This window comes from Giraffa tippelskirchi, chromosome 6 (assembly GCF_054371585.1).
Source record: "Giraffa tippelskirchi isolate mGirTip1 chromosome 6, T2T-mGirTip1v1.2.pri, whole genome shotgun sequence".
NCBI lineage: Eukaryota > Metazoa > Chordata > Mammalia > Artiodactyla > Giraffidae > Giraffa > Giraffa tippelskirchi.
Genome location: NC_137280.1, coordinates 72,286,956 through 72,303,673, shown reverse-complemented (window position 1 = coordinate 72,303,673; position 16,718 = coordinate 72,286,956). Strand labels below are relative to the sequence as shown.

Below are 16,718 nucleotides of genomic sequence, written 5' to 3'. Positions count from 1 at the left end.
TCCTCCACCATCTCCTGGAGTTGTTTCAAACTAAGTCCATTGGGTCGGTGATGCTATCTTACCATCTCATCCTCTGCCATCCACTTCTTTTGCCTTCAGTCTTTCCCAGCATCAGGGTCTTTCCCAATGAATGGCATATAAAATCTTGAAAACAGTAAGACCTGGAGGGAGGTTTACAACCCAGAGACAGGAGGGGCAGGAGAAGCAGGAGACTCCTAGAGGGAGTCAGGAGATGAGAAGGAAAGCATGAACTTAGCTACTTTCAATCAGCAGGCAAGTGGGGTGAAATAAGAAGTCTTCGTCTGTCCACCCTGTTGAGTCAGATCTTTATTGTCATCTTTGTGAAGGAACTAAGGCTGGGAGAGCTGACATCTTGCCAAAGGACTCCCAGCGGGTCAACAGGGAGATCCCTGATGCTCTGTCTGCAGGCAGCACCCATTGCCCTGGTCCAAGCCCACTTTCTTCTCAGCATCAGGAAACAGTTGGGGGGACTTCCCTGATGGTCCAGGGGTTAAGACTCCATGTCTCCAATGCAGGGGACATGGGTTTGATCCCTGGTCAGAGAGCTAAGATCTCACGAGCCTCACAGCCAAAAAAAAAAAAAAAAAAAGCCAAGAACAGTTCAGATATTATGAAATGCAATGAGACATTTGTCTATCTAATCATACTAAAGATACAAACGAAAAAGAAACAATTGAGGATTTCCCTTCCATTCCCCTAAGAGCTCTGCTAGAAGCTGCTGGAATTCCTTCTGGATAATGTTTCATCGTCGTATCAGCAACACCCTCCTCCCCCATCCAGTGGTGTATTCACTGCCATCTCTCCCGTGGTGGCTTAGTCGCTAAGTCGTGTCCGACTCTTGCGATGCCACGGACTGTGGCCCACAAGGCTTCTCTGCCCCTAGCATTGTCCAGGCGAGAATACTGCAGTGGGTTGCTATTTCCTTCTGCAGGGGATCTTCCCAACCCAGGGATCCAACTCGGGTCTCCTGCATTGCAGGCAGAATCTTTACCAACTGAGTTACCAGCAAAGCCCTGCTTTCTCTCTGACCTAGAGGGAGAGAAACTCTGTGCCCGGTAAGCTCGGTATTCAACTCTCCCTACCCTTGAACTCCCATCCCCCTATCACAGGGGGAGGAAATCTGGTTGCAGACCAGGTACATTCCTGTTAACAGGTATGTGAGGTACACATGAAAGAGTCCTGAGAAAATCGACATGTTTGAACTCTTCCCATTTCTTGTCTTTACAAAATCGAGAGGGACAAGGCCATGGACTGGGGTCTAATTAGAATACAAACGGAAACACCTGAGACTGCAGAGGGTTAGGACGGATCAGAAGGAAGCCCAGCAGGGAAACCACTGGTGATTGGAGTGTGTTAGAGGCGACCCGCTGGTCTTTTACTTCTGAAATTACATAGCAACACACGTTATTGGCTAATAAAGTGTTATCAAGTGCTGGCCTTTCTGGGCTCATTCTAATAGGTAGGTGACAAGGGTTTATAATTAAGTCATTAAGCCCACTCAGTGTTGATGGGAGGATGCTCATGGCTAAATTACATCAGTGGCCCTTGTTCATTTTCAGGAATTTAAGGGTATTTTTTCCTGCATTCTTTGGTTTCGTCGCTCTCCTCCTGCAGGGATGGATTTCTGCCAGGCCACGATCTCTGCTTTGCAACTTGAGTTTTCTTGCAGACTAAGATAGGAGTCAAGCATCCTGTGAACTGAGCTATCCTCAACATAGGGAACCTTCCAAAAGCCATCCCTCTTCATCCCCGCCCTCATTAATCACTATTTGATTGATGGATTTGGTGCATATTTGTGTGGGTATAATACTCAAGCCCTGCTGTTCCATCATGCTAGGACTTCAGTTCTTTTTCTGCAAAACAGAAGTGAGTTATGTGTTGCAGTTTTGTGATGGAGTAACACAAGTGCAATGAGAGAAAAAAGAAGTTGGAAAATATTGCACTAAACATTGCAGACGATTCCTTATTGTTGTTGCACCATGACCAGTGACTGGCATTATGTCTAGCATTGCCTGTGGGGTCATTTAATTAAATAGTTAATGAGTAAACAAGCTCAGAGATGAAACAATGAAAAGAAACACATGATTTGGAATTGCCGTTCTACCATCCATGACATTTGCTGCTGAGGATGTGAGGGCAGGAGGAGAAGGGGTTGACAAAGGATGAGACGGTTGGATGGCATCATCTCCTCAATGGACATGAGTTTGAGCAGACTCTGTGTGTGTTAGTTGCTCAGTCGTGTCTGACTCTTTGCGATCCCGTGGACTGTAGCCCACTAGGCTCCTCTGTCCATGGGATTTTCTAGGCAAAAATACTGAACTGTGTTGCCATTTCCTTCTCCAGGGGATCTTCCCGACCCAGGAATCAAACCCAAGTCACCTGCAATGAAGGCAGATTCTTTACATTCTGAGCTATGAGGGAAGCCTCAACTGGGAGACAGTGAAGGATAGGGAAGCCTGGCGTGCTGCAGAGTTGGACAGGACTTAGTGACTGAACAACAGCAAAAGTATAGCATAACCCTGTGATCCTGAGTTCCCTCACAAAGGAAGTGAAGAACTCTCATCCTCAAGGTCAAGTGAGAATATTTCTTATTCTCTGGAGAAATAGTGACCATCTGCTTCAGGTGGTTTTTTTCTTCTGCCTATTCTTTGAAATGGTTAGAAACAATAATGAAGCTTGGCTTCGAGGTGACTTTCTGTCCTTCCTGTTCCTAGAAATGGCCAGCAAATAATCTAATGTAAAGAGTCATCATCCTTGTCATCTTCATAATACCAGGAAATCTGTTGGGTTTTGAGAATTTCACAGTTAAACACACACTTCTTTAACCCTCATCTCATCTGGATCTGACACTGATCGTGTCAAATAAGCAGGGCATGACCTTTGCTTCATTTAAGCCCCTGTTTACTGTCCTGCCCGAGGCCACACAGTGAGAAAGTAGCATGGGCGAGTCTAGAACATCTGTGTTTGCTTTACTAAAGGAGAGCCTGTTCTAAACCATACAAAATTCAAGGTAATGACTTTGAGTTGTTCATAATCTGACTTGGCTTTCATAACTTCCCTGAACTCTAATGTTCTGGAAAGTTCTCCCATGTGAATGTGTCCTGGGTTACAAGAAATATTATAACTTCTTAGCATCTTTGTTTTCAAATAGCCTGGACCTCACCCAGACATCTTCAGGCCTGGAGAGTTGGAAGGGGTGCCCCTAGAGTTTTGATTGCTTAGCACAGACCTGATTCTCTGAGGGGCTCCTGTGTGCAGGCAGAGTCGTGGCCATCTTCTTGGAATGGGAGAGGGAGTTCAGGCCACAAGTCAGTGCCCTTGAGAGCATCCTGGCTTGGACTCTGGGACAGAGGGTCTATGCCAGATAAGCAGCACCTGTGCCTTGTAATCTGTGCTCTCAGAGCCATGTGGAGCCGGAGGGGGATCTCTGCAGAGGGAAGGTGGTTGTTTGAGTTGTAGGCATTTAGAGGCACATAAATATGCAAAGTATTGATATCACTCATTTTTGGGTAAAAGAAACAGCAGAACCTAAAAGTGTTTTACTCTTGCTTTCTGGTTTGAAGTTCCAGATTGAACTATTTGAAATGTATTCTTTGGAGAGTGGGAGTCATTGGAAAGCTCCTCTCCTTCATCTACCTGCTCTCTTATTTCTACTCATCTCCTCTTCCTTCTGTTCCCTTCTCTTGATCCCCCCCACCTTCTTTCCATCAGTCTTGTTTTCCCTTAAAGTTCTAACTCTCCTTTTATATCCTCATCCATGATATCGATCCTGACGTGTAAAATATAAGACAGATATTTGGGAAGACTCTAAGCTACATCTTCTCATTGGACCAGTAGTCTGGCACCAAATAAGCAAAAAAGTAGTCTAACGATAATCTCTAGGTCTATCCATGTTGCTGCAAATGGCATCATTTCATTCTTTTTTATGGCTGAGTAATATTCCATGTGGCTTCTCTGGTAGTTCAGCGGTGAAGAATCCACCTGCAATGCAGGAGACAAGGATTTGATCCCTGGGTCAGGGAGATTCCCTGGAGGAGGAAATGACAACCCAATCCAATGTTGTTGGTGGGAAGATCCCATGGACAGAGGAACCTGTTGGGCCCAGTCCATGGAGTTGCAAAGAGTCGAACATGACTGAGCATGTGTGAAATATTTCATTGTATATATGTACCACATCTTCTTTATCCATTCCTCTGTTGATGGCCATTTAGGCTGCTTCTGTGACTTGGCAATAGTGAAGTAAGTCAGAGAAAGACAAATATCATGTAATATCATTCATATATAGAATCTAATTAAAATGAGTCAAGTGCACTTATTTATAAAACATAAACAGACACAAATTTTGAAAACAAACATGGTTAACAAAGGCGAAACATGGCTAGGAGGAATAAGTTAGGAGCTTGGGATTAATTTACACACACAACTATATATAGAATGGATAACCGACAAGACCTACTGTTATAGCATGAGGAACTCAATATTCTATACTAACCTATATGGGAAAAGCATATGAAAAATATGAATATGTATATGTATAACTGAATCACTTTACTGTACACCTGAAACTAACACAACATTGTAAATCAACTGTATTCCAACAAAATTAAAAAAAAATGAGTCAGAATATTTGAAATAACACTTGGGATATGCCAAGACATGTTCTTTTCACTAATTTAAAAGTATTAAAGCATAGAAAAAGGAAATGAATGTCATTTCAACAGCAACAAAAAACAGTCGGAAGAGAAAAGTGGCTTTCTACCCCGCAGCTAGGAAGGGGAAGCCTCCCAAAGTCTGAGCAGGTCTTTTAGCGCAGAGACAGAGTGTGCACCACCTTCACCTCTGAGTGCCCAGTACCTGGTGCATGAGAGGGTGCCGAGCACCGGGTGTGAACGAGCACCCTCTGTCTGCCAAGGAAGTTTCTGTGAACCAGCAAGAGAGCCAATCATAGAAAATTCAGGAAGTGACCTTGCAGAAAGTCAGGAAGAGGGAGCCAGGAAAATGAGCAAGGGGTCCAAGTGTGGGATGTCATTGTCAAAGAAGGGAGAATCCTGGTGGGAACAAAGCTGGCAGGCACTGTTGCAGTGATGCCAATAAGCCCAGAGGGTGCCTTGTGATTAGTGAACCTTCCTTGGCAAGGAGGCACTTGTTTATGCCCTAGTTACTAGTGATGAGAAAATGCCACAGGTCCCACATGGCATCAGAAATGCCTCGTCCTGGGCTTAATGGGGCATCTTGGGATGCGAGGGTCTCCTGTAAATACTGCTAAGTCCTGTTTGTCAATCTGCTGAAAATCAGAGGAGCTCAGTCTCACGTATGTAGCCATCGGAAATGCGTTCAACAGAAAGTGCTACGACCTTGCTCGAAACACAATTGAAAAATCATCCTCCTGTATTTTGCATGTCAGCCACGTGCCTGGGCTTCAGATCTTGTTTATTTTATCCTCTTTGGTCCACAATGATCACAGAAGGTCAGTGTGTGGAGACGCCCATTTTTCACATGGAAAGCTGCTCTTACAAGGTATGATGTCACTCACCCAAGAAGGCAAGTGATTGAACTGTTTTGCTGGCTGTACCTCCAGGTACTAGATGGCCCTGCGTTGCTCTGACCTTCAGAGTATTTACTCTATCCATCCTCGGCCACGATGTCGGTCTGACCTATAGATCAACCTGGCCTTGACAGTGATAGAGAAAGGGCTGGTGCAGCAAATAAAAACAGAAAGGCATTTGCACACAAGGATCATTTCTGTTTAAAAACCACATCAATTTGAATCCAACAGGTCTAAATAGGGCTGCATTGAGCCAGTAATTTTATTTCCTTCATGATGAAGTGCCAATCTGAGCGGCCGTGGAAACAACCTGGGATTTTTCTTTTCTTTTTTTCCCCTCCTCTGAAGTGACAAGACAGGTGTGCAGCGTCACTGTGCATGGGGTGGTGACAGTGACCCTTTGTCCCTGTTTCTGAGGGACTGTTTGAGCCAGCTGGGGACATTGCACAAGGCACTCAAGCTGTTTTCCTTTGCTGGTTGAGCTCATTTTTTAAAACATTTTCTTGCTTCCTTTTGCAGTCACGTTAGTTCAGTTTCTCAATAGAGCGTTACAGAAAATTTACCTTCTGCTAGGAAATGGGTGCATTTAAAAATTAGGTAGTTATTTATTTGGGGTTGCACTGAGTCTTTGTTGCTGTGCAGGCTTTAGTTGTGGTGAACAGAGGCTACTCTGCATTGCGGTGCGCAGGCTTCTCATTGTGACGGCTTCTCTTGGTGCAGAGCACAGGCTCTAGGTGTGCCGGCTCCAGTAGTTGCAGCAGGCTCAGTAATTGCAGCTCTCAGGCTCTACAGCATGGGCACAGTGGTTGTGGCACACAGGCCCTGTTGCTCTGCGGTGTGTGGAATACTCCTGGACCAGGGATCGAACCCATGCCCCCTGCATTGACAGGCAGACTCCCATCCACTGTGCCACCAAGGAAGTCTGAAATGGGTGCATTTTGCTCATTCACTGGAGACTTCTCTTCCCAGATGTTATACAGATAGATCTGAGGATGAGTCCACACAGTACCTTCTGTTATAGCAACTGACAGGACACCTGCCTCCTACTCTTTGTGCCTTGGTCTCTTCATCTGTGATGAAGACTTACCTGAGCAATTTTCTATAAGGACTAAGGAAAGAAACACATTTGAAAAACATGTTGGACGCTGTGAAATACCACTTGTTTGGCCATTATTATGAATGTATAATGATTACTCTATATAAATATTCTCATTATTTATTTTAGAAGATTTCTATATTTTTCTAACTGTGCAATTTAAGTGATTTGGAGGAATTCACCCATTTTTCTCTCCAGAGTAATCCTGATCAGTGGACATGGGAAGTTCCTGAAATTCAACTTAATTCTGAGTCAGTGTTTAGGGATTAGGGTACATTAAGAACCCATTCCAGTATTCTTGCCTGAGAAGTCCTATGAACAGAGTAGCCTGTGTAGGGTCATAGACAGAGAAGGCTGTATAGGGTCATAGACAGAGGAGCTTGTATAGGATTGCCTAGAGTTGGACATGACCAAGTACGCACGCACAGAATGTATTGGAGGACATGGAGTTGAACAGGTTCCTTAATAAACTGGATATCTAATATAATGAGAATTAACACATTTATCTAAAATGCAAGACAGATTATCCTTCATATCCTGTGTGGTATGAAAGCCACACTTCCAGGAGAGAGAGATTCTTCTATGGGCACTAGGGCATCTCTGGAGAAGGAAGGGCAATTTCTGTCTTTATTTCTGTGTTATTATTTCTTGGAGAGGGGGATTAAGGGAGATATTATGGAGGAAGGGGTGTGTAAGCAGGAGAAGAATTTAGCAGGTACTAATTTCTAGCCAGGGGCTTCCCTGGTGACTCAGATGGTAAAGAATTTGCCTGCAATGTGAGAGACCCAAGTTCGATCCCAGCATTGAAAAGATGCCCTGGAGAAGGGAATGACAACCCACTCCAGTATTCTTGCCTGGAGAATTCCATGGGCAGAGGAGCCTGGTGGGCTACAGTCCACGGGGTTGCAAAGAGTTGGACATGCTGCTGCTGCTAAGTCGCTTCAGTCGTGTCCTACTCCGTGCGACCCCACAGACGGCAGCCCACCAGGCTCCCCTGTTCCTGGGATTCTCCAGGCAAGAACACTGGAGTGGGTTGCCATTTCCTTCTCCAAAGCATGAAAGTGAAAAGTGAAAGTGAAGTTGCTCAGTCGTGTCCGACTCTTAGCGACCCCATGGACTGCAGCCTACCAGGCTCCTCCATCCATGGGATTTTCCAGGCAAGAGTACTGGAGTGGGTTGCCATTGCCTTCTCCAAGTTGGACATGACTGAGCCACTAATACTTTCTCACTTTCACTGTCCAGCCAAGGAGCACTGCCCACATGATGTCAAGTGATTTAGCTAAGATCTTATGACTTATAAAGGATTGAACAATGTTCTTTCTGAGATTTGGTGACCATAAATCTTCCATGATGGAGTCGTGTTCATCTGTAGACCTTGGTCTTTGGGAATTGAAATGCAGTTTGGGGCCATTGCTTTCCTTGAGCTGGACTGACACCCCAGGAGGCTGAGGATCCAGGGCAGGACGGGAGTTCATGGGCTTCTACTGGTTTTTGTTTTGCAGACAGCGGCAGCCCACACTCAGCCTGCGTCCACGACAGCACCGTGCACAGCCGGGTCTTCCAGATCTTATACAGGAATGAGGAGGTGCCCATCAATGATGCAGTGATCTTCCGAGCTCATTTACTCTTAGATGGTGAAAGGGTAAGTCCCGAACCTACCACCAGCCACAAATGCTGAGCCCTCCTGTGCCTTTTGTATCCATTGCTAGGAGCATGCCTAGTTGCTTCAGTTATGTTGACTCTTTGCAACTGTATGGACTGTAGCCCGCCAGGCCCCTCTGTCCATGGGATTCTCCAGGCAAGAATCCTGGAGTGGATTGCCATGCCCTCCTCCAGGGGAATCTTCCTGACCCAGGGATCGAACCCATGTCTCTTACGTCTCCTTTATTGGCAGGTGATTTTTTACCACTGTGCCACCTGGGAAGCCCCATTGCTAGGAGAATGGGATGCAAAGAAGATGCTCTAGGTTTGTTCTGGGATCTGACAGATCAGGACTTGGGATTTTGGAGTATCCCTGCCCTTCCTGATTAGTCAGTTTTGTACTCATGCTTCTGTTCATTTACTTGCTTGTTTCACGTACCAAGTGAGTCCTGTTAACTAACTTGCTGGGCCTCCATCAGTGGGTCAATCAGCAAGTATTTGCTGAATACCTACTTTGTGAAGGGATGTGGGGTGGGCCCTCAGATGATGGGCAAGGCTGAAGAAGGCACCAGGAGTACTCCCTCAAAGGACGGATGCTTCATCAGAAAAAAGACACACAGACAGGCGCTGGAGAAGGCTCTGAGACTCCCCTGGACTGCAAGGAGATCAAACCAGTCCACCCTAAAGGAAATCATCCCTGAATATTCATGGGAAGGACTGATGCTGAAGCCGAAGCTCCAATACTTTGGCTACCTAATGTGCAGAGCTGACTCACTGGAAAACACCCTGATGTTGGGAAAGATTGAAGGCAAAAGGAGAAGGGGGTGTCAGAGGATGAGATGGTTAGATAGCATCATCGACTCAATGGACATGAATTTGAGCAAACTCCAAGTGACAGTGAAGGACAGAGGAGCCTGGCATGCTGCAGTCCATGGGGCTGCAAAGAGTTAGACACAACTTAATGAGTAAACAACAACAACTAGTAGCTGAAATGCACTGTGCCAACTGCATCTGCAAATGAGCAAGGGACACTGAGGATGGAGATGAACTCTGCAAGAAGACATCAATGCCTTCACAAAGAAGCTGGTTTTGAGATGCTGGCACTAAGACTTCATCAGACTAAGAGAAAGATGAAGGGCATCCTGTACAGGGGGAGCAGTATGAGTCAGAGCTCAGAGGCCCTGGAGCCAGGTATCCCTGGAGGAGGGTGCAGCTAGAACAGAGGCCCTGAGGTAGGGATGAGGAGGTGGTGAGAAGTCCTATGGTTACTAAACCCCAAGGTAGCTAGCCATCATCACTGGTTGCTTTCCCTAAGTTCTCCCCACACCTTTGTAAATCAACTCTGTTTAACAAACTGAATCCATCATCTACTTCTTTCTGGACTCTGGTGGGTACAGGCAGTTTAGGAAAAGATACTGGGGGTGGTTTTGGGGGTTAAGGGACTCCCAGTTAGGCTGCATGCCCAAGCTCAGCTTCCCCGAATTCTACTAAGAGAAAGTCACTTGACTTCTCATGGGCCATTGTCCTTTGGCACATTGATCTCAGAGAGCTTCCTGGGCAGAATGGTTATGATTGGAGGCTGGGTTTTGGATATGATTCAGGTCTCTCAGTCATTATTCTATCTGAATTCCATCAGACTCTCTTTCCTGCCCCCTATGAGTTCAAATCTCTTCAAGGTTTGCACTCAACACTCTAGTTGAGATCACATGAGGTTGACACAAGCCAAGTTCTGAGCATGAACAGGGCATGTTTACCAGCACTTAGTCCTGTGTTCATTTTGTACAAGATGTTGCTCCTATGGTACATTGTGTTTTCTTCTGTGTGGAAAATCACTTATCTTTACAAGCTAATAATTTATTACTGTGTTGGGGTTAATCTTTATGGCAGCAAACAATGTTATCATTAATCATTGCATCTGGGTGAGTGACAATTAGAGTTAATTGGATATGTTCATAAAAGCTATATCTCTGGAATGGATGTATTAACTCTAGGGAATGTCTGTTTATGATAGCCAAAGCATTGCTTATGGCCAAGAGGCCAGAGTTCATGGTCATGCATGCACACAGTCCTGAATGTGAGCCGTAGGTGTATACAATGCTGACACAACACACAATTTCATGTGCTATGGTAAGTGCAGAATGGCCTTTCTTCACACACTTTTATGTGCATTTTCTTGCTGCTGCTGCTAAGTCGCTTCAGTCGTGTCCAACTCTGAGCGACCCCATGGACGACAGCCTACCCGGCTCCTCCGTCCATGAGATTTTCCAGGCAAGAGTACTGGAGTGGGCTGCCATTGCTTTCTCCGGCATTTTCTTGAATAGTTACACAAAAGCAGTGATCTGTGGAGTTAGTGTGGGCTTTCCCGGTGGGTGGCTCAGTGGTAAAGAATCTGCCTGCAGTGCAGGAGCCACTGGAGACTTGGGTTCAACCTTTGGGTTGGGAAGATCCCCTGGAAGAGGGCATGACAACCCAATCTAGTGTTCTTGCCTGCAGAATCCCATGGACAGAGGCACCTGGTGGGCTACAATCCATGGGGTTGCAAAAGAATCGGACATGACTTGGCAACTTAGCCACGTAGGCATGGAGTAAGCCTAATCATTTTACCTCCAATTTACAGATGAAAAACAAACTTAGAGAGGTTGGTTGGCCCAAGGTCACACAGATGCTAAAAGACAGAGCAAGATCTGCACCCATGTAACTTGGCTTCCAAAGCTGCTTTCTTATCCCTCAGCTGTGGTACAGCTCAGAAAAGAGGTTCATAAGGGAAGAGAAGATACAAGAGTTACTATTATAAGTAGAGATGAAATCAGTTAGCCTTAGACTGTACAACCTACCACACAGGTTAGACTGTGGGAGAAGACTGAAGAAGTGAGGAACCCTTGACTAAATCTGGGCTTGGACCCACTAACTAGTTAAGCCTTGGAAGTGACTTTCCTCCACTGAGTCTCAATTTCTTCACTTGTAAGTGGGGACAATATGTCTTAATTCAGTTATTTCCACAGTAAGTAAGGTAGTGTATGACAGTGGCACATGTCCTATGTAGTATCTGCTACATAGTAACTCTTCTGTAAACCCTGGCTAGGTCATTGTTTCGACTACTGTATGAAACTGACTCCTGGTGCTAGAAAGTCACCCCCCAGGAGGCTGGGTTAACAGATGTAAGCTACCATATACAGGATGGATAAACAACAAGGTCTTGCTGTATAGCACAGAGAACTATTTCAATAAGCTATGCTAAACTGTAATGAAAAAAATGTAAAAACAGAATGTATACGTATACACATTCTTTTTTATATTTTTTACTTATATTGTACTTATATATTCTTTACACATATATGTATGTACTCTTACATTCTTTTAAACTATTTTTATGTTCTTTATATATTTATGTGTATATACACACACACATATTATATATATATATATATATATATATATATATACACATAACTCAATCACTTTGCTAAGTAGCAGAAATTAATGCAACATTGTAAGTCAGCTCTTCTTCAATTAAACAAAAAAACACCCTTGAGAGGAAGCCATGTCTTTAACCAGAATAAGGCAGGGCAATGGAAGGGCAAGTTTGTGTGTGTATGTGCTCACACATGCACATGTGAATGTGTGTGTTTGGAGAGAGATGCAGGTAATGAAGAAATGAGAGAAGTGAATGGTTCAAGAAACCAGTGACTGCCTTCTGGAGCATCTTGCAATTAAAGATGTATTGCGATCTCAGTAAAGTCATAGTCAGGCTCCATCTAGCGACAGCTGATCCTGTGCCTGAATTTCTCTCTTTGCTCCAAAGAGTTTGCAGCAAGTTTAAAACTGGAGCCTACAGTGAATTTTTGTTCAGTAGGCAAATGCATGCTCGGAGGTGGTTAGGAGGGCTGGTTTTGCCAGTCTCACTCCCCAGGAGCTGGTGACAAGAGGCTGAGTTGCTTGGGTTGTGTGTATAAAACGGGGTGAGTGATTATGCAAAACAAAGCTAGGAGAGGAAGTTATTCATAGCACTCGGATTCAGCAAAATGTTAACTTTGAAATGCTTAAAAAAATTTTTGTTCACAAATTTTAAAACCCTGGGAAGCTAAAGATAAATTCCATCCATATGTCTCTGCCTGAGTTATGCTTAACCAGGAACATGCTTCCGAAGAGGCTTTTGGGTAGGAGACTTCCATCCCTGCAGAATGAGGGCATTCTTGAAACAGAAAGGAGAGGTGGGGGTGGAGAAGAGCTGCATTTATTCATGAACACTCTCTACGTGGGGGGCACTGTTCCTGAAGCTGTGGATCCAGAACGGATTAAGCCTAGTCTCTCCCTTAATGATACCAGATTACAGGGGACACTAGGCAAGAAAATGGCCAGAGGGGTTTAGCCGCAGGCAGATGGATTTTCTCAGTGAGTCCCCTGAGCCAAGTGGAGCTTCTGAATGCCAGCTCAGCATGGCCAGATCCGGGGACTGTTTTTTCAGAAGCTGGAAACCTGCGATGGAAATGTGAAAACTGCCTGATTTCTAAGTGTTTTCTGCTTGCTCAAAACACAGTAAGAAATGCGATGAGGACTAAACAGAATGTGTCTGCAGTTAATATTGTTGTTGTTGTTCAGTCGCTAAGTCGTGTCTGACTCTTGGCAAACCCAAGGACTGCAGCACGCCAGGCTCCTTGTCTCCCCCTATCTCCTGGAGTTTGCTCACATTCATGTCCATTGAGAAGTTAATATTGGGTTGGCTAAAAAGTTCGTTTGGGTTTTTACATACCGTGTTATGAACTTCTTGGCCAACCTAATATTTGTCTCACGGGCTTGTAACCCCAAAGTTATAAAGCTGAGATAATTTTATAGGAAACATTGAATGCTAAGATGGAAGAAAAACAACAACGGGGTTTTGTGGTGCACAGAGAATGGTCCCATCCAGTCTGAGGGTGAGGGGGAGACAACACCTGTCCCAGGTGTGCGGTTCTTACCTGGGTTTCCTGAACGGGGGCATCAATGAGATCTGGACTCCTGGGGTCACCATCTTTTATATATACGTGAGAAGCTGGCAAGTAGAACAAATAGGTTCCCGTGCTAGTTAATGAATATGGTTTTTTAAAAGCTGAGAATGGAAACGGTCATGGGTAGGATGTGAAATGCTGAAGCGTCTGAAAGCATAAATAGTTAAATGTAATGGATCGCAAGACAAAAATGCAGGGTCGGCTTTCTTGTGAAGCTGAGTCACCTTGAGAAATGACTTAATTTCCTCCTCTGTGAACCTGAAGGATAGCGCCAGCCCCTTGAAGGGACCAAAAATAATGCCACCTTCATCATTTTTCCATCTCTAGCCAAGTGGGGTTTCCTCTGTGGAAATTCCCTGCTCTCACCTTTCCAAAGCAGGAGCCAGAGAACCCTTCACCTCTGCTTCTGAAGATTCCAGATCAAATCTCTTTTGGAAATAAGTTTCTCAACCGTCCTGCAAGCTAGAAAGCTCACTTAACATTTTTTTTTTTCCTGTAAATTGACTTTTCCTGAAATCTGACTACATAAATCCCTTCCGATTAGAATTCCATAAAACATGGAAATTCCACTTTACACATAAATGATATTTATTTTGCAATGAGCTTATTTTTTTTTTTAACTTTGGGAAATTGACCAGCTCAGTGTTTTGTCTGGACCAGATCTGACTCCTGCAGTCCTTAAACATTGTTTCTCTTCTAGGTAGAAGAGGCAGTAAGTGAAGTCGAGTTCCAGCTCAAGGTGGATTTGCACTTTACGGATAGTGAGCAACAGTGAGTATCCTAGGAATCCTTCAAGCGTGATGGTACAATTTCCTCTGCTTAGCCCTTCTTCAGCTCTAGGGTATCTTGATGGCCATGAACCTCAGAACCTGCCTTAGAAACCTGGTTCCTGATCAGCTGAAGAAATGTGGACAAGGAATATCTATGTGGTCATTTCAAGCTGCGTGCCTTTTAGGCAGCTCGCTCAGAGGCTGCAGGCACAGACAACTCCTGACTTCCCAGCTTTATTCACTAGCACCTTCTTATCTCCAGCACGCACCCCCATACACTTGCAATGCAGTATTAATTAGGTCTTTAGATTAATGACCCTATAAGCCTGTAAACCTGAAGGCCCATTCTGAGTCAAAGGAGATTCTGCCAGGATCCTCATCTTTACACTGAATTTTTGCTATTATGTTTCAACTCTCTGAAAATCCACTGATGCATAACCTACTGATTCAGTAAGGAAGCAACCTTCCTCTTTGTCATAACTGCTTCCTTTAAGCTTGTTCTCTGGCCTCTTCCTTCTACCCTAGGGGTGAAACAGTCATGTCACAGCCTGTTCTTTCATGCCATAAATAGTTCTTTTTTCAGGTATGAAAAAGTCCAGTAGAATGTATTCCCCAAACTCTGTCATTCAATGTGTAATTTCTTTTCATCGGCACTGTCTCTTGTCTCCACTGCACCCCAGCTCTGAGATTTCTCAGGGTGGGAAACTCCCACTGTAGCAACAGGGTGTGCAGAGCCTCCTGTACAGCTTCCTGCCTCCTTCCCCCCCGGGTTGTGCGGGCCTATCAGGGTCAGGCACAAAGAGGAGGGAGAAGATTGCAGATGGCGCCGGGAGTCATGCTTCCTGGATTCAGTTGCAGGCAGGACTCTTCACAGGGTAGATGCTGGATCGCTGCTTTATCTACTCTTGGGGTGTGCTTGTGACTCCTTGGAGCTATGACCTTTAGGTGGTTCCCCTCTCCTCCAACCCCTGCAGTTCTTTGATATAATTATGCCTTTTATGGTTGGGTCATTCACTCCTTGCAGGAAGCTCTTTTGGCAGGTTATTCTCTGGGGACGGCGCATCTGGCTCTTGGATAATGAACACAGCACTTTCATCCTCATCTCACACTGCTGGGGACTCCCACCCCATTGCAGTTCACTCTTCTTTGGCCGTCCCAGCTACCCTTAGCTTCTTCCCTGAGGACCTTTGCAGGATATGTCAGGCACCAGGACTTGTGTTCCTTCGATTCTAGGAGACACAGGGCATGCCCCCTTGAAGAATTCCCTGATTAGGCTTAAGGTGAAGATGGAGGTGCTTCTTTTCCATTGGCTTTATTAGCACAATCTCAGCACAGTCTGACCATTTTCTGCAAATTAATCCTCACTTCTGAACTCTACAACCTCTTCAGCAAATGCTTCACCTTCTCCAGTGGGGAATAGGAGGTCAGGTGGCCAAGGGGCTGATTCTCGTGGAATGGTTCCCCAACCCGTCAAATTTCAGAGTCCCTGTTAGAGCTTTGGTTCCCTTCTTCAAGACTGTTCCATCCCTGAGATGTGTCTGATTATTATGGGAGTTTTCATAACATGGGGCATAGAATCAGAGGACCGTGACTAAAATGTTAGAAACCTGACTGTGTCTCTGCTTTGATAATAGACACCTGCTGATGTATATGGATGATAACGCCTCATGATACCTGTCCATGGTCCTGCCACTGGATCCGCGCTCAGCATCACAGATTCCTCACGCTTGTCTTTATCTGCTCCCTAAGCTCTTCTGGCCACCTGCGTTTCCCACTTCTGCTTACCTTTTGGTGGGATCGTGGATGTTTGAGAATCTTATCTTCCTCACCCCATCCCCAGGACTTATTGTTCTAGCACCATGTGGAACTCAGAAGCCCCATATGAAGCTGTCCTTCCTTCTAAGCTATAAACTCAGAAGTGGAAGTCCTTGTCTCTATTGTTCTCATGTTCCCTTTCAACTATCTAGGATTTCTGTCATTCACTCATTTTATTAATTTTATTAAGACCCCCTGATCTATATTCTTATGCCTCTTCCTTCAGAGATATTTATCCATAGCTTCCTGGCACACATTTCCATTGGATCACAGAACCCTGTCATTGATCCCAAACTCAGCCTAGAAGTCATCCCCTACCCAGCCCTCCAGGGTGGAAAATGATAAGGTATGGTAGATACAATAAATGTGACCTTGTCGTCATCCAAATAGTAGTTAATGGAGAGGCTGTGTACTGAAGATTGGCCCAAAGTATATATAATTCAGCAATAGACTCTGAGCTCCTTGACTGTGAGACACTGGGTGCATCCTTGCACTTTTCTAAATCTCAGTAGTCTCATTTATAAAACAGGCTTCATTATAGGTTCCGTACTTCATAGGTCTGTTATGAAGATTGAGAGAGGAATATCCAAGCTGGGCCAAGTGCATGGCCTAGGGGTCAGTGTCCTCTTCCTCTCTGTGGCTTCCTAGATGTGTGTGGGGCAAGTTTCCATATGTCACTTCCTCCCTATAGTACAAAGCACTTAATAACCTTTGGAGCAGAGTGTTTTCTTAGAGTATAAGATTAGCAAAGAGGAACAGGAAGCCAGAGGCCAGGGAGGAATTGAAAATGCCGTATTTTTTAATTTTCATAAATTGGGTTAGGGATGACAAAGTATCTGTATTCA

General features: G+C 44.8%; 1 protein-coding gene across 15 annotated transcripts in view; it reads left to right on the top strand.

Annotated features, from left to right (window-relative positions):
- FAM135B (family with sequence similarity 135 member B) overlaps positions 1 to 16,718 on the top strand; it is a 252,056-nt gene that overhangs the window by 162,449 nt on the left and 72,889 nt on the right. For all 15 annotated transcript variants that reach the window (XR_014057507.1, XM_081503749.1, XM_081503757.1 and 12 more), the window contains 2 exons: positions 8,165 to 8,304; positions 13,989 to 14,059. Coding sequence is in view for 14 of the 15 variants with exons in the window: in XM_081503749.1 (XP_081359875.1) it covers positions 8,165 to 8,304; positions 13,989 to 14,059 (211 nt within the window). In the remaining variant the exon portion in view is untranslated. The remainder of the gene's footprint in view (positions 1 to 8,164; positions 8,305 to 13,988; positions 14,060 to 16,718) is intronic.